Source organism: Capra hircus, chromosome 18, assembly GCF_001704415.2.
Source record: "Capra hircus breed San Clemente chromosome 18, ASM170441v1, whole genome shotgun sequence".
Lineage (NCBI taxonomy): Eukaryota > Metazoa > Chordata > Mammalia > Artiodactyla > Bovidae > Capra > Capra hircus.
In genome coordinates this window covers 25,320,319-25,348,306 of record NC_030825.1, presented here as the reverse complement: position 1 = coordinate 25,348,306, position 27,988 = coordinate 25,320,319, and the positions used below count along the sequence as shown (strand labels likewise).

General features: G+C 46.4%; 1 protein-coding gene across 2 annotated transcripts; it reads right to left on the bottom strand.

The window, feature by feature from the left end:
• LOC102188073 (liver carboxylesterase) lies at positions 160-27,988 on the bottom strand. 2 transcript variants are annotated; one of them, XM_018062001.1, is made up of 14 exons: positions 27,814-27,988; positions 24,535-24,742; positions 21,286-21,430; positions 18,854-18,987; positions 17,609-17,762; positions 15,821-15,925; positions 12,613-12,717; positions 10,005-10,043; positions 5,150-5,290; positions 3,549-3,629; positions 2,697-2,844; positions 1,780-1,911; positions 795-867; positions 160-523 (listed from the first exon to the last, which is right to left on the bottom strand). In XM_018062001.1, exons 1-14 carry the CDS (start codon positions 27,863-27,865, stop codon positions 340-342), a joined length of 1,701 nt encoding a protein of 566 aa, XP_017917490.1. In that variant the 5' UTR covers positions 27,866-27,988; the 3' UTR covers positions 160-339. The 2 variants fall into 2 exon arrangements, with proteins under 2 accessions (XP_017917490.1, XP_017917491.1); XM_018062002.1 differs by having other exon boundaries at positions 24,535-24,739; positions 27,814-27,987.

Sequence of the window (27,988 nt, the reverse complement as noted above, 5' to 3'; positions counted from 1 at the left end):
AGCAGCCCCCTCAGCACCTCCCAGGGCCCAGCCCGCTCCAGTCTGCACATCCAGAGGTCAAGCCAGAACGGCCAGAGCTCCTTCCTGCCAATGGTGCCCACTGTCTTCATCCTTCTCTCACTGAGGAGGATGACTTTATTTCAGCACAAGACAAAGACATTGACTTTGTCTCCAAAAGAACATTTATTTCCAAATTGAGGCCACAGAAACAGAAACTCCCCCTCCCGGACCTTTGCCACTCCCATCAGATAATTCTTCAGACTTCACAATAAGACGCCTCTTTGACACATAAACACTTCTAGAGAAACCTCCATCTGGGGGCCCAGTTGAGCCTCCCGTTCACAGCTCAACATGTTTTAAGTGTGGTGCCTTCTTTGCCGCCTCCCTGGACAGAAGCTCGTTCCAGAAAGCCACTTCCTTGTCTTTCAGCTTCTCGGCTGCCCGAGTGTTGACACCAATCTGAAGGTACCCTTCTTTGTGGTCATACGCTGGCCAATGGGGAAGCCCCTCCCCATTAGGGTTCCTGAAACAGAGTCAAATAGAAATTCACCAAAGCAAAGGTTTGGTCCCAACAACCCTCTGAGATGGTCAGGGACACCATGGCTTCATTTCTGCCAAAGGCTCATATGCTGCCAGAGACAGGAGGCTGACCATGTCCTGGGCACCCAGTCCATCACAGGGAGCTCTCATGTCACAGGGCCTGGTGTTTGACCATCGCACGTTGGAAGCTCCCCCCACCCAATAGACACTCCCTGTCCCTTCCCAACCCTACTCCATCTCTGCCAGCAGCTCACCCATTCCGAGCAAAGTTGGCCCAGAATTTCATCACCATCTTGCTGAGATTGATCTCTTCTTCCGAGGCACCATCTGTGGGGAGGAGACAAAGCCACTGCTGCTCAAAGTGTGGTTCATGGGCAACAGAAGCACTTGAGAAATTTTAATAAATTCAGAAATGGGGGCCTTACTCCAGACCTACTGAGTCTAAACCTGCATTATAAGATCTTGGGTAATTCAAATGCACTTTAAGCTTGACAGTTACCAACTGAGGCTGGGCTCAGTGAAGGGCTGACTGCCTTGTCTTCTGTGCCCACTCGATTGCCCTTCCCCCTTCAGTGTTTCAGGGACACACCCCAGGGTTGCTGCTAGACTAACCCCACCTCCCGGGATGCTCTCCTTTGGGCCTTTTCTCAGTTTCCTTCACCCATATATGTTTTCACAGAATCTGACGAATAACCAAGCTGCAAGATCCCCATATAGTTATCCATCAGAAAGTGTCCAGAAGCACAGCCCTGGGGTGTGTCACACACAAGCTGTCTGTTAACTGTTGATGGTGAAGACATTAAAGACATTTGTGAGAGTTATTCCTTAAAATATTATAATGTTAACGATATTTAATTTAAAAAGATACGAGCTTCAGATGGATAGTTGGATATACAGTCAAGGGTCACTCACACTCTGATGTGCTCTAGTGAGTGTGGCGTGAATAATGGCCTTTTACCCCTGAGCAGGGCCTGCGGGTGACACACTCCCGTCTTGCTGATGCCCAGGTCTGGATTCTAGAGTGACCATGGGTGAGGGTACAAGGATATGCATTCTTCATCATGTACGGTAGAACAACAACAACAAAAAATGGTTGGGGCCCTTTGTCCTTCCACCCTGTTATGGTGAATTCAGGAAACTAAGAACTGCAGAGAAGGAGGAACTTGCCCAAGGTCACCAAATCAAATCTCGGACCAGGAGCTCCTAACTCCAAGTTTATAGTCACCAAAAGGCCATCACCTTTCAGAAATGGAGCTCCGAAGACAGAGAAGAGCTCATCCCCATGGTCCCCTATCACTGTCTTGGGTTTCAGCTCTGATGAGAAGCTTGGGCGATACTGAAACTCATACATGTAGGTGGGGGCTCCAGCATCTGGAAAACAAGGATTCATACATGGTTCATTTCAGCAGACACACAACTGGATAGTATCAGGGGCTCCAGGGGGCCATGAGCAGTCAGAAAATTAGGGGCACGCCTGGTCCTGAGTGAACAACAAGAGCATTAATAACAGCTGCCCACTGTGAGAACCAACTGTGTGCCAACCTTGTGTGTTCCTGCACCAAGTCCCTGGTTATTAGCACCGTAGAGAATAAAGAGCTTGGAAAAAATTCTATGAGTTGCTTAAGGGTACATTGGTGGTAGAGGTGGAACTACATTTGAACCAGTATTTATTCAATGACTGAGCAAATGAATGAATAAATAAATGAATGTTGAAACTATGGGGAAACTGATTGAAAATAACTATCATTATAGAGGCATCGGGTCAATTCATATAAGCCTCTTCACCCTGATGCATTCTCACTCCAGAACATCTAGATACATACAGTTTATGTCCACAGAAACACCACTACATTTCATTGATAGCAGGCTGCTTTTCATTCCTGTAGAGAATACCTGCAGCACAACAGGTGCTTTCAATTCCACCTATTTTTTAGCATTTCAGGCCCAATGTAGTTAGTATTGGATGTATCACTCGCAACAGTTTCCACGCATGTGTTTGTGTTAGATGTATCACTCTCAACAGTTTCCATGCACGTGTTTGTGTTAGATGTATCACTCTCAACAGTTTCCACGCATGTGTTTGTGCTGAGGGCCGGGCAGGAATCAGTGAAGGTGGAATGGTGGTGACCCTCTCCTGCCTATTGTCCAGGACTCACCTCTGTAGTAACGGGCCACATTCACAGATGGGACCCCAAATATCACATCTGCTATCAAGTCCAGGAACAGGTCTTTCTCTTTGACAGGGTCGTCTGTCCCTTCTAAATACTTCTCAGTGGCCACTGGAGCCAGTTCCTCAGGAATGCTCTGAAATAGATCAAGTGAAAGTGACCACTGTTAAAATTAAATACAAGATAGAGACCAGACTTATGAATTATCTGTGCAGACAAAACCATTTAAGCCATCGAAGCAAAACTAACTCTCACTTATTTCATGCACCTAACCAAAATCTAATTTAGGTTATTTTTGTGTAAAGCCCTCTGACAATCACAAAATAAACTTAAGTCATCTCCCTAAAATGGTATGAGAGAATCACTTTTCACCATTCCCTTGACACCTGAAAAACTCTATTGTAATAAGCAACCACTGAAAAGGTGAACAACTTCCTCATTTTCACTTTAGAAGCCTTGCTGTAACTTCATGTCCTCAAACCTATCAGCCTTTGAAGTTGGAATCTCCCAGAGAGAAAAGTGGTGCTTATGTACAATAAATTCTTCCTAAATATTATTCATTCACTTGGTGGTTTTAATTTTGCTCCTTCTCAATTTCTGACCTCACCACCCCTGCACCTCATCACCACAGCATCTCTTGTTTGGTTAATGGTGAGCCTTTTAAGCCCACTTGAAACTTTCCCCCACCCCTCAACTTGAGTAATAATAAGAAAAGTAGAAAAAGTGGATCAGAATCCCCCAGCTCCAGTCTTCATTCTGCCATTAATTGCTCTGCAACTGGGGACAAGCTTCTGGCCCTCTTTGGGGCTCAACCAGTTCCTATGATTCCTAGAGTCTTACAAGGAGAGGATAGGACTGCCACAGGAGTGATGTGGCCGTCTTCTGGTCCAGCTTGTCTTCAGACAGAGGGTAGCCCATGAGCTGTTAAAACAAAGGTTAAACAACCGTGAGTCATTAAGCAATGGCAGGAAAAACCCAACAGACCAAACCAATGCAGACTTAAGGTCACTTTGTCATGTCTTGAGTGGCATGGCTCTTTGATGAGTTGGTCAAAACCAATGAATCAAATGGACTTTATATCTAGAGATCAAGGAGTGCAAGAAGGATAAAGTAATTGTTAAGGGAAGGTGCCCCAGTCTTTGTGTGTGTGTGTACAAATAATTAGTCTAGAATCCCCACAATAACCATCAAGACAGAAAGGGAAGGTTTCAGCCAGCCTAGTGTTGAAGTGGAAGACTCTGGGGCAGATGACAGAGACCTCCACAAATACCCTGCCTGTGTCAGATATCTGAGAAAGCTCCAAATCCTGCCATTATAACTTTGGTCCTTTGGTAAAACCTCTGAAATCATGCTGAAGAACCACAGAACTCTGCACATAATGACTCCATCAAAACTCTGTCCTAAGAGACTTGACCAAGCTCCAGGACAGCTTCAGGGAGCTTAAGGCCATGTCCCCAGGATGACCGCAGGCCCCCTTAAAGAGCTCTGGGCTGCCAGGAGATTTTACTGTTTGTTCCAGCCCAAACCTGGTGATAGGCAGGTGGGTCCATGAACCCCTTCTAAATCTTTTCTTTGCCCCTTTAGATGTAAATCTTCCACCCAAAACTGTTTCCTCAAGGATCTGAGAGCCATCTTTATGAAAAACAAACATTCAGGGATAAATCTTGCTCTGTCCTCCAGTCCCTGTGAGATGATAAAGGCCTAACTTCAGTGGGGGTCTTGCTTCTACTTACACCACTCCCTCCTGTCATAAAGGCAGGAGTTGTTTCTTCTCCACATAAATGCCAGCTGACAAATCCAGGGAGCCCAGTCACACAGACAATCCGCCCCGCCTCACCTATGCCTTAAAGAGGCTCCAGGCTTTCATTTCATGGATTGGGTTCAGTTCACTATGGACCATTTCCCTCTAGCAGGGATGTAACTGAATCAAATCTATTACCACTTCAACTAGTGTCTGGCTTTGTTTATCTCTGTCAGAAGGGAAAGCCCTTTCTAACTTTTAGAAGTCAATTTTAACTCAGAAGGAAGCAGGCTCCTCCCACTCTTTCCAGTGAGATGAGTGAGAGCATGGGTGAGGTGGAGGTAATTTATGGAAAAAGCATGAAAGCAGCAAGCCCGAGGCGAGAGGCTGCAGGTTCCAGGCCCCACTCTCCGTAACTCCCGAGCCCCTTCCCCTTTCCAGGCCTTGGGTTTTCATCTGCTCAGTGGTTGGAACCAACGTTTCAGGATCCATGGATGGGAGGACGATTAGAGAGTGTGTGGGAACATGGGTCCCCAGAACTGCACCTCCCAGATGACAGTGTGGACCATCAGAGATGGTTTCCATAGAAATGTCAACTGTATGAAGGGGACAGCTGGCCTGGTCCTAGAGAGAGGTCTGTGACCAGAGATGGGAGGGTGATGTGCTGGGAGACAAGTCTACAAGGCCTGAGCTTTCTCACCAGTGGAATAATCCAGCCAAACTCTTGCTTGTTGATTCCCACCATGTAGGGAACATTGTTGAAATTCTTTTCAGCCAGCATCTCTTCGGGCAGCTTTGGCAGCAGCACTCCGTCAACCATGGTGGGCAGGAAAGGATGGCTCTGGGGAAGAGAGCGAGGGAGTGTCTATGCTTCCCCTTCCAAGTCACACCTGTATCCCCCTCACCACCTGCTGGAACTCAAGGCCAGTATCACACACCTGGGTGCCTGTGGGTGGTGGCCACACACCTGGGTCCTAACATATGGGGCTAAGTCTGCAGATCCGAAAGGGCTGAACTCTGACCAGGGGACATCAGTGGTCATGTGATAGGGACAGATCGCCACTCAACTTGGTATGAAAATATATAATATAATGTGCATTTAATTTGAAGTGTACATGGTAACATATCTATGTGCATTTCTCCATCTACAGTCCTTGCAAGCATCTCTTTACAGGAAACCACCCTCAGCAGGAAGTCCCTTTACTTCGGTCACTTTAGCAAAGCTATATGATAACCAACTTTTCAACCAGGCCCCTGTGCCATGCTCTATTCATCTCCAGTCCAAGCACACTTTTCAGATCTTTTAATCACACAATACCTTGCCTAACTTTTTGGTCCTTCCCATAGACCAAAGAAGTAGAAATGAAGAATAAGTAATTAACAGATGACCAAGTCTCCTCCCTAACTTCCCCTTTAGTAATCTCCAAAATAAACTGTGTGAACAAGATGATATCCAGAAGATCATGAGGAATCAACAACCTGCATATGAGTCTGCAGACAGAGGGGAATGGCAACCACTCTGACCTTCTATCTCAGTGGTGAACTGAGATTACTTCTCTGTTGCTCTTTAAAAAATTTCATGACCAGGGATTTGCCTGGTGGTCCAATGGTTAGGAATCAGCCTTGCAATGCAGGGGTCTTGGGTTTGATCCCTGGTTGGGGAACTAAGATATCACATGCCTTCAGATAGCTAAGCCCACGCAATGCAATTACTGAGCCCACGTACCACAACTAGAGAGAAGCCTGCATGCCGCAACAACAAAAAGATTCATGGCCAAACAGAAACCTGGGAGGTAGTTTTGAGGGGATGCTGACTTCGCCATCTCCCCAGATTGCTGCATTCTGATTAAAGTCACCTTTCTTTTTTACGATTTGTGAGTATGTATTTGATCTCATAACCAGTAAGGAGCAAGACCCCTGATTGGTTTGGTAACATTCTTCATTATTCGTAGCACTTAAGTTCTGTAAAGTCACCATGACTCTGATTTAGGGACTGCTCTGTCACTTCAACAGGGGAAATATGGGGCCAGGTTCCTGAGCCTCTGGTCACATTTTCTCAACCTTGTGTTGTGTATGTTCCTGTTTAAAGACACCTTATGTAATATACATTTCTTACAGACAGTTAGTTATGTGTAATATTTATTGATAATAAAACACCAACCAACAAGGCCTCAATGTTTTCTCAGCCTGGGGAGACTGCTGTTGGAGCTTCCTGCATGACTGGGAGGGGGTGGTGTCCTGAGGACTGATTCATGGCTCCTTTCCCCACATGCCTGCAAATAGAGTGACTTGCACAGCCAGTCAACCCTGCAGCCCCACAGGAGATAATCTGGGCTCCTCGTGAAGGCTCCTGAGGAGCCCCTTACCCAGTCATCTCCACTGCCCACAATGGAGGTTTCTCGTTCACCTTCTCCCAACAGGGCATTTTTAGGAATGTAAACAAGACCAGGGGCTGGCTGGGGACAGGGACACAGAGTTCAAAACTGGGGGCATTGACCATCACCCTAATACTAAAACCTGACAAAGATGCCACAAAAAAGAAAACTAGAGGCCAATATCACTGATGAACATAGATGCAAAAATCCTCAACAAAATTCTAGCAATCAGAATCCAACAATACATTAAAAAGATCATACACCATGACAAAGTGGGCTTTATCCCAGGGATGCAAGGATTCTTCAATATCCACAAGTCAATCAATGTAATTAACCACATTAACAAATTGAAAAATAAAAGCCATATTATTATCTCAATAGATGCAGAGAAGGCCTTTGACAAAATTCAACATCCATTTATGATAAAAACTCTCCAGAAAGCAGGAATAGAAGGAACATACCTCAACATAATAAAAGCTATATATGACAAACCCACAGCAAACATTATCCTCAATGGTGAAAAATTGAAAGCATTTCCCCTAAAGTCAGGAACAAGACAAGGGTGCCCACTTTCACCACTACTATTCAACATAGTTCTGGAAGTTTTGGCCACAGTAATCAGAGCAGAAAAGAAATAAAAGGAATCCAAATTGGAAAAGAAGAAGTAAAACTCTCACTGTTTGCAGATGACATGATCTTCTACATAGATAACCCTAAAGACTCCACCAGAAAATTACTAGAGCTAATCAATGACTATAGTAAAGTTGCAGGATATAAAATCAACACACAGAAATCCCTTGCATTCCTATACACTAATAATGAGAAAATAGAAAAAGAAATTAAGGAAACAATTCCATTCACCATTGCAACGAAAAGAATAAAATACTTAGGAATATATCTACCTAAAGAAACTAAAGACCTATATATAGAAAACTGTAAAACACTGATGAAAGAAATCAAGGACGACACTAATAGATGGAAATAGGCCATGTTCATGGATCAGAAGAATCAATATAGTGAAAATGAGTATACTACCCAAAGCAATCTACAGATTCAATGCAATCCCTATCAAGCTACCAGCGGTATTTTTCACGGAACTAGAACAAATAATTTCAAGATTTGTATGGAAATACAAAAAACCTCGAATAGCCAAAGCAATCTTGAGAAAGAAGAATGGAACTGGAGGAATCAACTTGCCTGACTTCAGGCTCTACTACAAAGCCAGTCATCAAGACAGTATGGTACTGGCACAAAGACAGAAATATAGGTCAATGGAACAAAATAGAAAGCCCAGAGATAAATCCACACACATATGGACACCTTATCTTTGACAAAGGAGGCAAGAATATACAATGGAGTAAAGGCAATCTCTTTAACAAGCGGTACTGGGAAAACTAGTCAACCACTTGTAAAAGAATGAAACTAGATCACTTTCTAACACCACACACAAAAATAAACTCAAAATGGATTAAAGATCTAAACGTAAGACCAGAAACTATAAAACTCCTAGAGGACAACATAGGCAAAACACTCTCCAACATAAATCACAGCAGGATCCTCTATGATCCACCTCCCAGAATACTGGAAATAAAAGCAAAAATTTAAAAATGGGATCTAATTAAAATGAAAAGCTTCCGCACAACAAAGGAAAATATAAGCAAGGTGAAAAGAGAGCCTTCTAAATGGGAGAAAATAATAGCAAATGAAGCAACTGACAAACAACTAATCTCAAAAATATACAAGCAACTTATGCAGCTCAATTCCAGAAAAATAAACGACCCAATCAAAAAATGGGCCAAAGAACTAAATAGACATTTCTCCAAAGAAGACATACAGATGGCTAACAAACACATGAAAAGATGCTCAACATCACTCATTATTAGACAAATGCAAATCAAGACCACAATGAGGTACCACTTCACACCAGTCAGAATGGCTGTGATCCAAAAGTCTACAAGCAATAAATGCTGGAGAGGGTGTGGAGAGAAGGGAACCCTCTTACACTGTTGGTGGGAATGCAAACTAGTACAGCCACTATGGAGAACAGTGTGGAGATTCCTTAAAAAATTGCAAATAGAACTGCCTTATGACCCAGCAATCCCACTGCTGGGCATACACACCGAGGAAACCAGAACTGGAAGAGACACGTGTACCCCAATGTTCATCACAGCACTGTTTACAATAGCCAGGACATGGAAACAACCTAGATGTCCATCAGCAGATGAATGGACAAGAAAGCTGTGGTACATATACACAATGGAGTATTACTCAGCCATGAAAAAGAATACATTTGAATCAGTTCTAATGAGATGGATGAAACTGGAGCCGATTATACAGAGTGAAGTAAGCCAGAAAGAAAAACACCAATACAGTATGCTAACACATATATATGGAATTTAGAAAGATGGTAATGATGACCCTGTATGCGAGACAGCAAAAGAGATGCAGATGTGTAGAGCGGACTTTTGGACTCTGAGGGAGAGGGAGAGGGTGGGATGATTTGAGAGGGTGGGATGATTTGGGAGAATGGCATTGAAACATGTATACTATCATGTAAGAAATGAATCGCCAGTCTATGTTTGATGCAGGATACAGGATGCTTGGGGCTGGTGCACGGGGATGATCTAGAGAGATGATACGGGGTGGGACGTGGGAGGGGGGTTTCATGTTTGGGAACTCATGTACACTTGTGGTGGATTCATGTCAATGTATGGCAAAACCAATACAGTATTGTAAAGTAAAATGAAGTAAAAATTAAAATTAAAAAAATAATAATAATAAAAAATAAACATTGTATAAAGCTTAAAAAAAAAAAAAACTGGGGGCATTGGACTAGGAGTCTGGGAAACTGGTTCCAGTCCTATATCTGGTCTTCCTGGCTGTGTGACCCAGGCAGGGTCACTGCCCCTCTCTGGGCCTCAGCAATATAAACACAAGGAAATACCATGATTCTACAAAGAAGAATTATTTCATTCTTTCCTTTTCATTAACTGGAGCTTAAAGGTGTCAATTAGAGAAGGAAATGGCAACCCATTCCAGTATTCTTACCTGGGAAATCCCATGAACAGAGAAGCCTGATGGGCTACAGTCCATGGGGTTGCAAAGGATGGGACTCGAATTAGCGACTGAGCAAAGGTGTCAAGACTTAAAACGTGTACTCAAGAAACCAAAGGTCCTTACCTCTGTGGGGTCTCCGTGTAAATCAAGAGTGAAAAATTTCTGTGAAGACAAAGACAGCGGTTGTGGTGAGGAGGCTTCCTGGGAGAAAAGCTGGCCTATGTGAGCTGTGCTCAAAGATATCAACTTCTCCCTCCTGGTGCCACCCTGGCTGGGCTGAAAGGAAACGGGCAGGACACCCTCCCCCGGGCACCAGCACAGGGAGCAAGTGTGGGGTGGGGGAGGGGAGCGCTGCAGAGGACTGCTGTTGGTGCCTGCCCTGCCCTCCACCCATTTCCCCTTCTTCTTCCTCCAAGCAACAGCACCCCGATTTTCCTTTGGGGAACCCCCTCTTCCCGCTCTCACTACATGATTACAGGAATCTGTATGTGACCTCAGGTGCACCAAATCCCTGAATACAGGGACTACTTCAGTGGTGGACATGTGCCCACGTCAGTTCAATAGAGTTTACCCAAATTTTTGCTGCAATTGTTGGGAAATAGGGTTTCTAAGAAGATAGTATATAAGACTAGAGTAGTGTTGCTGTCTTTAACCTCCCCAGGACAAATGTGTCTGAGAATGATGCCAACACAGAAAGGTAAAAGCTGAGATATACAGACAGTTTCTTAATCACATCATATGTGCATCTGGACCCAGCCATGCCTGAAGCCATCCACTCTTGGACTTGTCAGTGAGTTACCTGAAGATTCTGTCGCAACATATTCCTTTCTCTTCTCAAGGCACTTTGAGATGAGTTTACTTATCTTGCATTAGAAAATTCTGACTCATACAAGCTGACTGAATTTCAGCCCACCCCATACCAAGACTGTGCTAGTTTCATTGTGACACTGTAGCTAACAGGCCTGACCAGTATGCAGGAAATCCCATTAAGGATCCCTCCATTGTGTGTTGTAGGCCCACAGTCCAGGGATGTGTGTGTGTCCGTGTGTGTGCTTGTATGTGTGTGTGTACTGGGGAGAGAGGATAATCCTGGAAACACTTCCACAGGATCTCAGAAGATCTCATAAGAATAACCTGGACTCTTACGTTCTCTGGATTTTCCCAAACTCACCGAATCTCCCTTTATAAGCTAGATCTCTTGTGCCACATGGAGAGTTTCTAAAAGAAATTTACCTCTGAAATAAATGTACACAACCAGAAAACAGTTGTGTTTTTATCTTTGAGCACAGTGGCCACCTTATTTGAGCCTGAGAAACAGGGATCCAAGGCTACATTGGACTTAACCCATGGAAATAGAGCAGAATCCAGTGCTAGAGTCTAGCCCTGGAGAGTCCAGGAGTAGCCTCAGGATTCCAGGGTCCAGACAGAGAGTCCAGGTGCTCAGGCTACTCCAACAGTTCCCACTGGCTCTAAAGTTGGTGTTCTCTGGGTATCTGTCATGCTGTAACTTCCTGTGACCACCCACCACCATAGCCATCCATCAATCCTGAAATGTCACCTTCTCTGTGAAGTAGCCCTGCTTATTATAATGAATGCTTCCCCTCTCTGTACCCCCACCACACTTAATCCACTTAAGTCAATGTGTGTCTTTCTCCTTGAATAGTTCCTTGTGAATAGGGACTATATCCAATTACGTCTGCATCACCTACTCTGTTATCTCCCTGCATACACTTAGCAGAGAAGGCTGGATGGATGAAATTAGTCAATCCAAGGAGTATGGGTGAACTGGGGGGATAAGTGGATAGATGGATGATAGCCAGCAGACTAGGTGATGGATTCATCATTGATTTTAGAGAGATGGGTGATGAAATACATATATATGGTTGATTGGTAACAGATGAATGAATGCTATAGATGAATTGATATTATTTACGGTTGATGAAAAAATACCGATAAATTGGATTCATTGGTGGATGGAAAGATAAAATAAAATGATGAATGAATGAATGGATGCATGAATGGATGGAAGGTTGGGTGGATGAGTGGGTAGATACACAGTTATATTATTAGAGTCACAACTGAGGCAGACACAGAAAATCTAGAAAACTTGACCACCACTGGGTTATAACTGAGGTGGTTTCTAAATTAACCAAAACAAATTGTGACAATATTTCTGAAAATCTTTGTTTGAAATAGTCCCATCCCTCAAATTCAGGGTGGTAATTATCTCTGAGAATATGTAATGTTTAATTTCTTAAAAACATATCAGAAACTGAAGCCCCCATACCTCGAGCATGTGCTCTACAACAAGACAAGGCATGGCAATGAGAAGGCTGAGCACCACCAACTAGAAAGTAGCCCCCACTCACCAAAACTAGAGAAAGTCCGCACATAGCAAAGGAGACCCAGCACAGCCATAAATAAATAAAATTTTTAAAAATATTAGAAAAACAATATTGGAGCAAGTAAGTGTTGACAGATATGAGGAGTCATTACACAGTTGTTTATTACGTTATTTTTTTGTCTTTGCTAACATCTGAGATAGTCTGTAATAGGGAAGGAAAGAAAGAAATTTCCCATTCAGATCTAGAGGCTGACACTCATCCTGGGAGGTGAGAAACTGTCCCAGGTAGTTTTTCCAGGGCAAGAGGACTGAAGCTGAAATAGTGAAGCCTGGGGCCATGTTTCTAGGGTAGGGGGCTTGTGTTTCCAAGAGAGTAGATGCACCTACCATTTTCAGTGTTATCTCCATGAGCTCGTCCTCTGTCTTCTGGCGCAGGCAGTGAACAAGGACAGCTGAGGTGGTGGTTTTACAGCCAGCAATGACAGCAATTTGCTGTAGAAATCACAGGCGACAGCAGAATTCAAGAGCCATGCCTCTCCCTCCATCAATACCGAGTATTCTGTCCCAACCTCAGTTTCTATAGGCAGCCTGTGATAGCAGAAAATACTCCAGACCAGTAGGTCCTGGGTCCCAGGCATGCCACTTATATTCCTCAGCCTCTGCTGCCTAATCTCCGTTAACATGGGCAGAATGATCTCAAGGCTGAACATCTAAAGAGAGGTAGCATGGAGGGGGTGCTAAAGAGCTGGAATCCAGAATCCCAGTTTCTAATTTCAAATCTTGGCTCATTCAATTAATAGCCATGTGGCCTCAGGCCAGTCAGTTGCAAATTGCAGCCAGAGGGGAAGATGCAGAAGAAGAGAAGTCAGGCGCCACAATGACGGGGCCCTGGAGAGTGTGCACGGGCTGCCCAGAGCCTGGTCCTGGGTCTGACATACATCAGTGCTCAATATGTATTTGGTGGAAAATAAAAAGGCACAGGAAGAAGTAGAGGAGAGAGTAAGAACGAGAGCGCAAAATAAGGGACTTAAGATTCTTTATTCTGCAGTTTCTGGTCCTGTTCGATAGCAAAATCCAGGTCCGTCCCTACCACATCCATTTCCTTTGAATAAACTCCCCCTTCTTAACTTTAGCCTGATTAATGGGCTTCTGTTGTTAATAGCCAAACAATTCTGAAAAAAGTTCCCCAAAATTCTAAACATTATTGGACTCTTATCTCCTCTTCTCCTACTTACCAGTCATCCCTTTAAGTCTGGCTGCTGCCCCCACCCCTCCTCCAAACCAGCTCTCACAGCCGGACCAAACGTTCCATGTCACTGACACTCAGGCACACTCCTCACCAGGGTCTCTGTGCTGCTCATCCTTTCTTGTCTTTGTAACAGTCTCCAAATAAAGACAAAGCCCTCACCCGGTCCTATGTAGCATGGCCCTGCCAATGATCCCATCCTCAGCTCTCTCCAGGTCCTATCTGCACTTTCTGCCCTGGCCACATCAGCCTTCCTCACTTTCTATCCTGAGATACCTGCTCCTGCCACAGGACATTTGCACAGACTCTTCCCTCTTCCTGGATATTCTTTTCTTATCAAATAACACTACCAATCCTTCTCACCTCAACTCATGATCATTTTATTTTTCTAGAAAACTTTCATAATAACCTCCCCCTACAAACTGGACTACGTGTTGCTTTCAGACTCTGTTGACATCAGGTACCTCTACTGCTCCAGTCACAGCTGATATTTTCTAAGTTGTGCAATTATATAATTATTAACTGCCTCCTAAATTATAATAGAGTCTTCTCCAACACCACAGTTCAAAAGCATCAATTCTTCAGCGCTCAGCTTTCTTCACAGTCCAACTCTCACATCCATCCATGACCACTGGAAAAACCATAGCCTTGACTAGATGGACCTTTGTTGGCAAAGTAATGTCTCTGCTTTTCAATATGCTATCTAGGTTGGTCATAACTTTTCTTCCAAGGAGTAAGCGTCTTTTAATTTCATGGCTGCAATCACCATCTGCAGTGATTTTGGAGTCCCAAAAACTAAAGTCTGACACTGTTTCCACTGTTTCCCCATCTATTTCCCATGAAGTAATGGGACCAGATGCTATGATCTTTGTTTTCTTTGAATGTTGAGCTTTAAGCCAACTTTTTCACTCTCCACTTTCACTTTCATCAAGAGGCTTTTTAGTTCCTCTTCACTTTTTGCCATAAGGGTGGTGTCATCTGCATATCTGAGGTTATTGATATTTCTCCTGGCAATCTTGATTCTAGCTTGTGCTTCTTCCAGCCCAGCATTTCTTATGATGCATATAAGTTAAATAAGCATGGTGACAATATACAGCCTTGATGTACTCCTTTTCTTATTTGGAACCAGTCTGTTGCTCCATGTCCAGTTCTAACTGTTGCCTCTTGACCTGCATATAGGTTTCTCAAGAGGCAGGTCAGGTGGTCTGGTATTCCCATCTCTTGAAGAATTTCCACAGTTTATTGTGATCCACACAGTCAAAGGCTTTGGCATATTCAATAAAGCAGAAATAGATGTTTTTCTGGAGCTCTCTTGCTTTTTCGATGATCCAACGGATGTTGGCAATTTGATATCTGGTTCCTCTGCCTTTTCTAAAACCAGCTTGAGCATCTGGAAGTTCACGGTTCATGTATTGCTGAAGCCTGGCTTGGAGAATTTTGAGCATTACTTTACTAGCGTGTGAGATGAGTGTAATTGTTGGAGAAGACTCTTGAGAGTCCCTTGGACTGCAAGGAGATCCAACCAGTCCATTCTAAAGGAGATCGGTCTTGGGTGTTCTTTGGAAGGAATGATGCTAAAGCTAAACTCCAGTACTTTGGCCACCTCACGCGAAGAGTTGAGTCATTGGAAAAGACTCTGATGCTGGGAGGGATTGGGGGCAGGAGGAAAAGGGGATGACAGAGGATGAGATGGCTGGATGGCATCACTGACTCGATGGACGTGAGTCTGAGTGAACTCCGGGAATTGGTGATGGACAGGGAGGCCTGGCGTGCTGCGATTCATGGGGTTGCAAAGAGTCGGACACGACTGAGTGACTGAACTGAACTGAAATTATAATAGAAGCTTCATGAGGTTGCTAGATGTCAGATTATATCAAGACTACTTGTTGAGTGAATGAATCCTCCAGGAAACTACTCCAATCATAAACCCCCAGGAAGAATCCACTCCAGAGTCACATGGAGCCAATGAGTTTAGCAGATCTCAGACGCTGAGAAAGGCAACACAGATGACCAGCCACTGCCCACTGTGCAGCCCCTCACCCCACCTGGCACACGTTGGGAAACATGTCCAGTGGAAAGTGCACGGGGCTAGCAGCCCAGAGTCACGAGCCTAAGTCCAGCTCTGCCCTCATCACTCTCTGAGCTTGGCAAGTGCTTCAGCTCTCTTCCTGGTTTGCTCAGTGGCGTAAGGGGGAGGTGGGGAGAGGTGTGTCCTTGTCTTACATGTTCAGCCACCCTCACCGCTGTGATTCCTCAAGGATGTCAGCCAGACTCCATTCTAAGAACAGCCCTTGACAACTCCAGGAAAGCAGAACAAATGGTGTGCGGGCAGTCCAGCGTGAGACCTACCTCAGCTGCAGCCTTCATGTCCTTCTTGACCAGGGCGGAAGTGAGGGCCACGCCGCTCTCTGAGATGGCCCGGTGGAAGAGATTCCTGGCCAGGGGGGACAACACCTGGAGGACCGTGTTGAGAAGGGAGTTTATGCTCATGGGGAGGGTGGTCTTCAAGAACTATACCCATCCACAACCCTGTCCTGGACTGTGGAGACCATGAGCCCAGCATCTGTGAGAAAACCTCAGCTGGAGGGAGGCAGGAGCAGAGTGAGGGACAGAACAGGCGGTGCGTGGAGCCCACTGACTGAAACAATCAACACTATCTGAAGGGCAGCTCAGCAGCTCCTAGCAACACTTTAGCGGCACAGTTCTTATAGCAACTGTACACCAGTAGGAATTAATTAAAAAAATAAAAGTAAATAAAAAATTTTAAACCTGGCTGGGGAAATATAAAATAAAGGCACAGTTCTGATTTCCTGTTTCCATTACTCAGAATTTATCCTAAGGAAAATGAGCATGGAGGTACACAACTTTTAATATTGCTCATGCTGTTTATAAGAGTAAACACTGGGAATAACCCAAGGTTTCAATATTGTGAGACTGGGCAGCTAAGCTATTTTTTATTCCTACCGTGGAACTACTTGACTATACACACAAATATGAAAGGGTGTGTAATTGTTAGATAAACATTTATGTTGTTTTATAATGTTAAGGAAAATTTGTATTTTAGAAATTCCACCTAGATTAATACATAGAATCATGGAAAAAAATTAGAAAAATACAAATCAAAATGTTCATGGTGAGTCTCCACAGACAACAGGATTGTGAATGAATTTTTCTCTTCTTTGAGGTTTTCTGTACTTTTATTTCTCCACTTTATGAAAAATAAAAACATTTTCCTCTGAGTGTTCAGTTGTGAAACCAACATAGATTTTTAAAAAGCAGTAATAGGGAATTCCTTGGTGGTTCAGTGGTTGAGACTCCAAGCTCTTGATGCAGGGGGCTCGGTTGGGGAACCGAGTTGGGGAACCAGTTGATCCCTGGTTGGGGAACTAAAATCCCACAAGCCAAGAGATGGAAAAAAAGAAAAAACAGTAATAGCACTAACCCTCTGCTCAAACGTGAGGGAGCTGGAGTGTTTCCCACGGCTCCCAGCACCCTCTAATCTGGCTTTCTGGCTTTGCTTCCCTCGCTGTCTCCCCCATTCCCATTCCCCACACCACACTCCCAGGTCCTGTCTGTGTCCCTTGTTCCTGTCCCATCCCCCATCCCTCCTCTTCTTCTCCTTCTCCCCAGCCCAGCTCCATCCCTCAGCCCCAGAGACTGCTGCCCTCCTTCCTGGGCATGGACAAGCCACCAGGGCCCTCAGAGGGGGCCTCCAACCTGTTCCTAGTGCTCGTGTCTCCTGAACTGTAGGCCTGGCTTCAAGTCAGACAAGGACACTCAGACCAACCTCATGGTCGGCTCCTCTGATTAATCACTTACACCCACCCCTAATCTCAAGAGAAGTGAGGCGACTCCTAACATTAAAATGATTAAGAAGGAGAGGATGAGCTCAACCGACACAGGACAGGAAGAGAGTGTCTGTTGCAGCTGTGGCTGCAGCTACGGCCCCGGAGGCTGAGCTGAGCCCTGAGCTTCCTGGGGGCCAAGGGGAGTCTGGCCTTTAACTCTCCACCATCTGATGCTGCACAGAGTCGGGTCAGCCTTGAATGCAGGTCTTGGAAGTAAAGGTCCCAGGACTAGATGGGCTGGTCTGCAAGGGGTCCCATCAGTAGCCACATCAGGGCCAGGAAGACTTACAAGAACAGACACACTTTCCCCTCCTGCTGACTCTCCAAAGATGGTCACAGAGCCTGGATCCCCTCCAAAGCTGGCAATGTTCTCCTGGACCCACTGCAGCGCGGCCACCTGGTCCAAGTGGCCCCAGTTCCCCCGGCAGTGCTCGTCCCCTGTGCTGTGAGTGAGAAGACAGGGTGGGGTTGGGAGCAGAGATGTCCTGGCAGGGCCCTGAGGACCAGAGATGGGGCTGGGGGTCCAGGGGAGCCTTCTGGAAGGACTGGGCTTCCACAGCCCTGACACGGGGTCTTCACTCTCCTGCTGTCCTGCTCTGCTACAGGGCTCTGCAGAGCCATCCTGCATCTACTGACTGAGCATCTGCTGCGGTTGGGGTGCAACCCTGGCTCAGGTGGTAGAGAGGCCAGGGGAGAGGAAGTGGGGCAAGTACGCGCAGTTACACTGTCACAGGGAGCAGACACGGGCCGTGGGGGGAAGAGCTGAGGGGTCTCCGTGAAAGGGAAACATCCTGGGACACGACTCCCCTGGGACAACCCTCCCCCAGCCCACAGGTCTTTCCAAGGAGGTGACCACCCCTCCCCCGGCCCACCCTCCAGCATCTCAGGGTAAGGGGTCCTGGCACCAGTACATTCGGGAAAAGCTCAGTAACTGCCTCCTGGAAACCTGGTTCCTGTCCCCAGAGAATCCATGCAGGAGACTCAAGCCTTCACTCATGCATGTGCCAAATTCCAGGAGGGAAATGGGGTGAGTGGGCCCAAGGCTCCTCCCAGTAGATGTCCCCTGGAGTCAGATGCTCCTTACAGCCTCCCAGTTCCAGGCACCCGCTCCTTCACCTACTAGACTTCCTGGAGCTCCCACGAGTCTACCCCTCTTCACCTCCCCAGGAGGAAAGCTGTGCGCGCCTCTAGGTGCTGTGCTGCATGGTGACCGTCATCTTGAAGATGCTGCAGCACGCCAGGCAGCACAGTGGAAAGGGGTAAGCAGCTCAGAGGAGACGGCAGCTGGGCTGGGCTTGGTAGGAGTGATAGGAGTGCGTCAGGGAGACTGGGTGCTTTATGGGGAAGAGCTCAGAAGTCAGTGCACCAGGGTGGCTGGGGAACGAGAAGGCAGGTGGAGCCCAGTTAGGGGGGCACTCAGATGCCTTAGCAGGGAGCCTAGCAAGGAGCCCCTTGAGGGCGTGCATGACCAGAGTGGGGTCCTAGCACCCCCACCCTGGGGGCAGTGTGCCACCAGGAGAGTCCAGGGTCTTACCTGAAGAAGCCCCAGATGCCCAGGCGGTACTGAATGGTCACCACCACCACATCTTCATGGGCAGAGAGGGCCAGCCCATCATAGGTTGATGCCCCGCCCACCATGAGACCTCCTCCGTGGATCCACACCATCACCTGGATGGGGGGATGCAACCACAGGGTTACAGGAAGCAGAGCTGGGGAAGACCTCAGAGGCAGGCTTGGTCACCTACCCGTTCTCCAGCTGCGGCCCAGGCCAGCACCCCACTCAGGGCACCCTGGCTGCCCCTGCCTGTCTCCCCCGCCCCAGTGCCACCTGCGCTCAGCGCTCCTCATGCTGCGAACATCATCACGGGAACAGCCAAGGCTCGAGCACCGTCTCCTCCCCAGCACTCCCGCCACCCTCACTCCTGGACCCCTCGCCCAGCTCAGTGCACTCAGCGTGCAGAGGCCCTTGGCTAGAAGCTTGTTTCAGCTTCCTCTTAGTTGCCTTCTGAGTGGCGAATGCAGCTTCTCAAGTGAATGGATGATCGTGTCAAGAAGAACATGTCATGGGTGGTACCTCTTCTTAATATGACTTTCTGCTACCTCCTCCCCTCCCCGAATCTCATCCATCCTCCAAAGCCCAGCTAAAACCACCTCCTCCAAGAAGTCTTCAGCTATTTGATGAATATGATCTGAAAACCTACTAGGTGCCAGGGGCACCTGAGTAAGAACGGAGGATGAGAGTGAACATGATAATTCCTAATACACAGCCCTCAATTTAAGTTCACATAGCAAGAAAGTGAGAATGACTAAAATAATAGAAATATTTGGTTAATAAAAAATTCAAAGAACTCATATATAAATTATGTGACAAGTATTATTGAAGCATTTAAAATAAACCATCCATGAGAAAGGAATTACTATTTTCCCTTTTCATAGACAAGAAAACTGAGGCACTTAACCACCCTGAGGTCACACTGCTAATAGGTGGTGGAGGTAGGACTTGAACCCAGGCAGTCTGGTTGCAGAGTCCACATGTTGAGCCACCTAGCACCCAGCAGCCAATGGCCGTGCTGCCGTAGGCTGGCTCTTGGGGCCGGAGGAATTCCTTCCCTTCAACTCTAACTAATGCATCAGGAAGACTAGCCTCAGGTGCTGTGCCAGACACTGCCATAAATCTTTATATTCATCACTGAACACTTGTGTGTGATTATCCCCAATTTGAGGAAACAGTAAAAGGTGGAACAAGGATTACACCCAGACCCTGTGGTTCTCCAACCTCGGGTTTCCGGAGCCCCTGCTCCTCCGACACCTCTGACCCCTGCCTGCCTCCGGGTGGAGGGACTGAGTTTGCAGTCATCTCTGAGACCAGGCTGAGCCAGGGGCTGTTCAGCAGTAATTTGCTGAAGAGGCCAGTCCAGTTCTGCGCAGATCCTCAAAGGTAGGGGCTGTGTGGTTGTGGTTTTATGATTTTCCTTTCACCTAACCCTTAATTCTAGCTGTGTCTATGGGAGCACTGAGTACATAATAGGGAAAAGAAATGAATGCATAACTGAATGAGTGAAAAATTGTCCCCACCTCTCTGAGCTTCCAGTCACAAGTTCACAGACACCCTCCTCCACATCTGGGCACAATGCCAGGGGTGTTCCTGGGTGATGGCTGGGTGTGCCCACCTGTCTCTACCCCCACTAACCCCTCCTTTTCCAGCAGACCTGCCCCAAAGATCTCCAGCCTGAATCTAGAAGTCAGCTCTGTCTTGGGGTTCCATGCATTCTGGAAATGTTGACTCACTGGGTCGTCAGCTTTAGCCAAAACAATTAGGAAGTGAAATTAACTACAAGAAAATCTTGATAGCTGGCAAATGCAAAGGGAAATACATCTTTGTTTCTCCAGGCTCTGCCCCCCAACCTGTGACACAGAAAGCTGTCAGAGAAAGCCTCTGTGTGCTGAGGAAAGGCACACACAGGCTCTGTGCTAGCGCGTGTCAGAGCGCTCCCGGCTGTTCCAGGAGCCCCGTGCTCCAGTCCTGCCAACCCGACTCTGTGACCGCGCCTTCCCCTCACTGGACCTCAGTTTCTCTGTCTGTAAAGGAAGGGTTGGCTTGTTGGCTTATCTCCAAGGTTCCTTCCAGCTCTAACTTTATGGAAATGATGTTTTACCCTCTCTGGGTATCAGATTCCTAATCTAGCAAATTAAGAGTCATCCTTCTTGTCCATCTGTTAGCATGAGAGACCCTGGAAAAATGAAATGTGCATCACATATGTGCAGCAATCTCCCCCAGGGGCCCCACTCTGGCCGAGGGGAAACAGAGGTGTGGGCCACCTGCGCTCCCTGATGGCAGGTTTGGCTGTGGTGCACAAGAAAGCCCTGGGGCCCCAGAAGACCCTTGACCCAAGACGCCCCCACCCAACACTGCCTTCATCCCCTTCCAGTCTACCCCAGCCTTGCCCAGTGGTTCCCGCCGCTTACCGGCAGCCTGCTTCTCTTCATCAAGTCAGCGGGGGTGTATATGTTTAGGTAAAGACAGTCTTCAGAAAACGTGAGACTAATGTTCTCCTTTCTGTTGGTAAAGAGATCCGAGAGCAACTGCGCCCCCACTGGGTCTTGGGAGCACCTGTGAGGGGCAAGGAGAGAAGAATTCTTGAGGTTCAATCAGAGCTGAACAAGATGTCTCCTGTGGTCATCAAAGGCCTTGGACTGGCAGCTTCAGGCCAGTAAATAGAGTTGTTCTTACCATACCTGGGGCATACAATGGGGATGCTCAGGCTCACCAAGGTCTCCCAGGACCATGTATGGTCAGACCTGATCCTCTTCCCTTCCTGGGGTCTCTGGAATACCCTGGGTCAAGGGAGGAGGCTGCCCTATGTGCTGATGGGCGTGAGAAAGGACCATTTCCTACATCCCAGGGTCCACACCAGCACTGTATGACGCCCGCTGTAGAGTGCCTATATTCTGCCCACAGGGAAACACGTTCTAGTCCACAGGAGACTTCCAGGAACCAGGAGAAATCAATCAAATGGCAGATATTTAGGGCATACAACAGATCAGGGTCAAATATTAGTGGGGCAGCATTAGGGGAACTATATTCTAGTCCTGCCTCAGCCTGATTTGCTGGGTTTCCTTGGGTGAATGCCGTGCCTGCTCTGGGTCCCAATCTGTCTGATGTAAATGAGGGGAGTGATTTCTCTAAGGGTCTAGCGACATGGACATGGTAATATTTGTCAGCAACTCATCACAGGCAAGAGCTATTGGTTGTCCCAATAGGAGACTTTAAAGATGCTACAGATATTATAATATTTAATGTTTATTGAGTCCTCACAACTTGCCAACTGTTGTTTTAAATACTTCTTATATATTAACTCATTTAAATTCACATTGGCCCCATGATATAGGTTCTACTATTATCCTCATTTTACAGTTGAGAAACTGAGGCACAGAGAAGTTAGAGAACCTGCCCAAGGTGACATAGCTAGAAAGAATCATACTCTGTAGTGTTTATGTTTTCAAGGATATTATAAGCCACATTTTTGGATCTCAGTGCCTCCACAAAAAAAGGCATGACTTCCCTCAGTGTGTCGATGAGGTAACTGAGGCACTGATGTGCTTGGGTGACTCAGCTGTCAAGTCACAGAATCACAATTTCAAAGAGAACCTCTTGATTTCCATCCTGTGGGGACTTTCCCCAGATCACCTAGGCAAGGGACATAATGTTCATAAAAGAAGATTAAGAGTTAAAAAGGAAAAATACTCAGTGTCACTAGTATTCAAACAAACAGAATAAAAAGAATAATTTTGTATATAATGGTGATGATAACAATTATTAACATTATTCTGCCTATTCAGTAGATAAAAACCATTTTAATGACTCCAAGCATTGAGAAAAATTCAGTTAATGGAGGTTTTCATATATGAATTAAAACAGTGCAGTTGGAATATTTCTGAAGGGAAATTTTAAAATACTCTTACTCCAAAATGTTATGTCTTGGAACTTATCAAAAAATGAATATGCATGAAAATTAGGTATAGGATGTTCATCAGAGTGCTATTTATAGTATAAAAAATATCAACAACAGTGAAGAACTCCAAATAAGAGATGGAGTAAAGAAATTATGATTCAGTACTCAATATAATATGGTGATTAAATGTCAGGTTGTGATATTTAATGACACAGAATGGTGTTCATGATACCTTCATGAACTTCATCTACTGCTTTCATCTAAATTATCTATACCATGTAATACGCTACTGTGATTTAAGAAAAATAAGTATTTGTAAGATGTATTTGATCTTTGGCCAGTTTCTGCTGAAGAGCTCTTGAAACCCTTGTGTTCATAATTTCCTGAGCAGTGTATACTGTTGGGTTAATGAAGTAACTTTTGGACCACACCTAAGGGCGGGAACCAATTGCCAGAGGAATAATCTCATGATTACAACAAGGAAAGCTTCTGTCATAGTCCCCTGAACTCTGGAAAGAGAAGATGGGCTGGAGGGGAATCAATCACCAGTGACCAATGACTTCAATCCCCTGCCCATGTAATGGCTTTCCAGGTGGCTCAGAGGTAAACAACCTGTCTGCCAATGCAGGAGACACAGGAGATTACCTGGAAGAGGAAATGGCAGCCTACTCCAGTTTTCTCACCTGGAAAATTCCGTGGAGAGAGGAGCTTGGTGGGCTATAGTCCAAGGGGTTGCAAAGAGTTGGACACAACTGAGCAATGAACACTCACGCCCATGTAATGAAACCTCCGTAAAAACTCAAAAGGATAGGTTCAGAAAACATCCTGGTTGGTGAACCAGAACTTGTTTTTATTTTTCACTCTGCGTGGCATGTGGGATCTTACTTCCCTGACCAGGGATTGAATCCGTTGCAGTGGAAGGGCAGATTCTTAGCCACTGGACAACCAGGGAGGCCACCGTGCTGGGTCCTCTGTCAGGGACCTCACCTTATGGATCTCTTCATTTGGCTAGTGGTTTGTAACCTTCAATATCCTTCATAATGAACTGGTAATCTAGTGAGGAAATTAGTTGCTTGAATTCTGTGAGCTGCTCTGTTAAATTAATATAACCTAGGAAGGGGGTCACAGGAACCTCTGAATTATAGCCAGTTGGTCAGATGCACAGTTGACAACTTGGAATTGGCATTTGAAGGAGAGGGAGGTTTTGTGGGACTGAGCCCTTCACGGATGGAATCTGATGCTATCTCTGGCAAAACAGTGTCAGAAATTAGTTGAATTGTTGGACACACATATGGTGTGCAAGAATTGCTTTTTGGTGTGGGAAACACACACATACATTAGAATCGGGTACAGGAAATTATGTGATTCCACTTTAAGGGAGAAATTATGGAACAGATAAAAGACTAGAAAAATAGAATCTAAAATATGAACAGGAGCTCTTGCTAGGTGGTGGAATTGTGTATGATTTTCATTGTCTTAATTTTACTTACCATCCTCACTTTTCAAAAAATTATTTATTTATTCGGCTGCATGTTTCTTGGCTGTGACACGTGTGGTCTTTTAGTCACAGCATGTGAACTCCTAGCTGAATAAAGGGCTCTAGAATGCTGTGAGAGTTTTGGAATGCTGGTGAGGATCTACAAGAGCGTGAGGATTTCACAGCAAAGCATGAGCCACTCAGAGGATCGCCTTGGCTCCCTTCTGCACCCCTTTGAGACTAACATCCCCACTGAGAGATGCCAAAACCACACCCCTGACCTACATGGGAGGGTAAGAGGTGGTATTCTTCACGAAGATCCATGGCTCTGCAGGCTGCGGTGGAGCAAACCTTAAGGATCCAAGAGGAGGCTTGGCAAAGGGGACTCCCAGGAAGACGGCCACAGGCTGAGCAAACCCTTTTAAGCTGACATGTTTCCCCAGGACTCTGCCCTGAGCGGTATCCACAACAGGCGGTGAGGGTGGCAGCCCTGCTGGACGTTGGGAGGAAATGAGGACACGTCAGTGGTGACAGTGAACTGGATTCTGGGTGGATTTTGTTACTTTTGCCACTTTTGATACTTTGCCATGTGATCTTGAATGTCCTCTCAACTCTCTAAGCCTCAGCTTCTTATGTAAGAGAGGGTGAAGCTGTCTTTCCTAACTCACAGAGTCATCAGAGGGAGGGTGATTCGGGGGCACATTCTATCTGTCCCATTCCCATGGAGCAGGCGGTTTTTTCTCACTGAGCTTAAATGCGTCTCCTGCAGTTGCCACGTCAGGCCCGGTCCTTGCTGCTCAGGGGCATCCTGCACCTTCATGAGGCAGGTGGCCTTAGCAACCCCTGTTCACGCTCGTCCCTCAAGTTCTCTCTTGTCCGTCCTCAACAGCTGCAGTTTGTTTAAGCATCCTTACAGGAAATGATTTCCAACCTCTCACCCTCCCAATTGTTCTCCTTTAGATACAGATGAAAGGCCAACCTCTCCCTCAAAGTGTGTGGCCAGAACAGAGAAGAATAACCCAGACCTGGTCTTATAGACACAGCCTTCAAGAGACAGGACGTGGACAGATGCCCAATTGGCAAGAGTGAAAAAGCGGGTGATGGGCTGTGAGGTATAGGCAATGATGGTGACAGCAGCGATTACCATTTGTGTTGTAGGTGATGAATGTGTATTGAGCACTTACTATGTACCACATGGGCACTCTAATCAGAGCAGCCTGGCTAGGGAGACATCAATATGTCCATTTTACAGATGAGGTAGCTGACGAAATGGAGCCAGCTAGTATGGATTTTCTAAAGGTGGAAACGGTATGACCCTGCCAGGGGATAACTAGCAGTAAGGGGACAATCAGCTTCTAATTAGGGCTTCCCTAGTGGCTCAGATGGTAAAGAATCTGCCTGCAATGTAGGAAACCTGAGTTTGATCCGTAGGTTGGGGAGATCCCCTGGAGAAGGAAATGGCAACCCACTCCTGTATTCTTGTCTAGACCGAGGAACCTGGTGGGCTACAGTCCACAGGGTCACAAAGAGTCAGACATGACTGACTAACACATAGCTGCTCTTCCCCTCGGTCCTGGGCCTCTCACAGTGTCACAGAGCCAGAAGGGAGATAAAGCCCAGTGCACGCTGGGCTGTCAGAGCACTGATGGCCGGAGCACTGGCTCTGGACTCAGGAGACAGAAAGAGAATTCAGAGCGTGGTTTTCCAGCAGACCTCGGGCACGTACAGTTCCCTCTCTGAGCCTCAGTTTTTCCATCTACAAAATGGTACAGATGCATCTGAGGTCCCTTGCTGCACCCTTGTATTCACCATGTCCTCTATGTCCTGTATTCTGATGCTTTGACAGCTGGAACCTTGCTGATTCTGGGGGGACTGCCCCTCCCCACATTAGCCAATCCCTGGAGACAGGAATGAACTTCCCTTCCAGCCTGCCAGAGCCTGTACCCCAATTCCCTTTGTTATCAGGTCCTCCACATTCGCCACCACCCCCCAACCACTCCAGGACAAAGTACCTGAAAACTGTGCGCACCCCTAACCTGCTGAAATTCTCTGCTTTGTCACTCCCAAACCTATTTATCCTGCCTCGCCTCTTCCTTCCCTATCAGCGACCAAGATAAATACCCTTACTCCCAATTTCTTTTCTTCCCTCGTGAGCCACCCCGGTGTTTACCACCTGGCACACCATGGTAGGGCCATGCTCTCTCCTCCATGAAAATGTGAGTCATAAACCACCTTTTCAAAAGGCAATTGGCTCCTGATCTGTGGGCCTTCAGTTCAGTTCAGTCGCTCCGACTCTTTGTGACCCCATGAATCGCAACATGCCAGGCCTCCCTGTCCATCACCAACTCCTGGAGTTCACTCAGACTCACGTCCATCGAGTCAGTGATGCCATCCAGACATCTCATCCTCTGTCGTCCCCTTCTCTTCCTGCCCCTAATCTCTCCCAGCATCAGAGTCTTTTTCAATGAGTCAACTCTTCTCATGAGGTGGCCAAAATACTGGAGTTTCAGCTTTAGCATCATTTAGAATACCATAATAGTCTATTAATACATATCTCTTTTTTTAAGCTTTAAACCTTTAATTTTGTGTTGGATATAGCTGATTAACAACATTGTGATAATTTCAGGTGAACAGCGAAGGCACTCAGCCATACATACACATGTATCCATTCTCCCCCACACTCCCCTCCCATCCAGGCTGCCACATAATACTGAGCAGAGTTCCATGTGGTATATAATAGGCCCTTGTTAGTTAACCATTTTAATATAGCAGTAATACAGTGTCTTTGAAAGCAACTCCTTTATCTCTTTTTTCACTTTCTCTATTTCAGGCACTGTTTAGAATACACAGCCCATTTCTACCTCAAAACAGTCCACAGAGGTAGAGTTGTCACCTCCATTTTCAAAATGCAAAACCAAGGCACAGAAAAGGGACATGCCATGTGTAAGAACACACAGCCCCTAAGGGCTGAACCCACACCGCTCTGTCTCCAGAACCAGTATTAATATTCTGGTAGGACCCCTTCAGGGCTTCCCAAGTAGCTCAGCGGTAAAGAATACACCTGCCAATAGACACAGGTTCGATCCCTGGATCAGGAAGATCCCCTGGAGTAGGAAATGGCAACCCACTCCAGGATTCTTGCCTGGAAAATTTCATGGACAGATAGCCTGGTAGGCTACAGTCCATGGGGTTGCAAAAGAGTTGGACATGAGTTAGCTGCTAAACAATAACAGAGATCCATTGCAGGATTCTGGTAAAGACCCACTCCATGTCCACATTAATAATCAAGAGGGAAAGACATGGAGGAGCTCATCAAAGTCCTCAGCGGGATGTGGGAGAGGAGCTGATTGTCCTCCTCTGGTGTGGCTGTGCCAAGCCGAGTCTAGGGTGTGCTTGGTCCCCTGTGTCTCCTGCCATGGGGCACGGGCTGGGCTAGACCATCCAAGTTCACAGAGCGTGTACTGCTGCAGAACCCGGCCTGTCACTGCTTTGCCCTGTGCCCATCCTTTCCCCTACAAGGATTTCCAAAGGTGCTCCTGCTATCTGCATTTCAGGAGGACTCACCCCAAGCTGTGAAGGAACCAAGGGAGGTCAGGACCAGAGCTAAGAGCCACATCCTGGAAAGAGAGCCGCTCCTGTGCACGCAGGTGTCTGTGCTGCTCACAGGGGCTGTTTCAGTCCCGGCCCTCAGCTCCCTCCACAAGCTCCCGCTCCAGCTGCTCAATAACAAGCAAATCTC

What these genes read in the sequence shown, in the direction of transcription:
- LOC102188073 (XM_018062001.1), bottom strand. Translation starts at nt 27,865, where the DNA reads ATGTGGCTCTTAGCTCTGGTCCTGACCTCCCTTGGTTCCTTCACAGCT. An exon ending in GGCATCTGGGGCTTCTTCAG is followed by an intron (nt 17,763 to 18,853) that starts GTAAGACCCTGG and finishes TCTCACTCACAG; the next exon opens with CACAGGGGACGAGCACTGCC. An exon ending in TGGAGATAACACTGAAAATG is followed by an intron (nt 10,044 to 12,612) that starts GTAGGTGCATCT and finishes TTGTCTTCACAG; the next exon opens with AAATTTTTCACTCTTGATTT.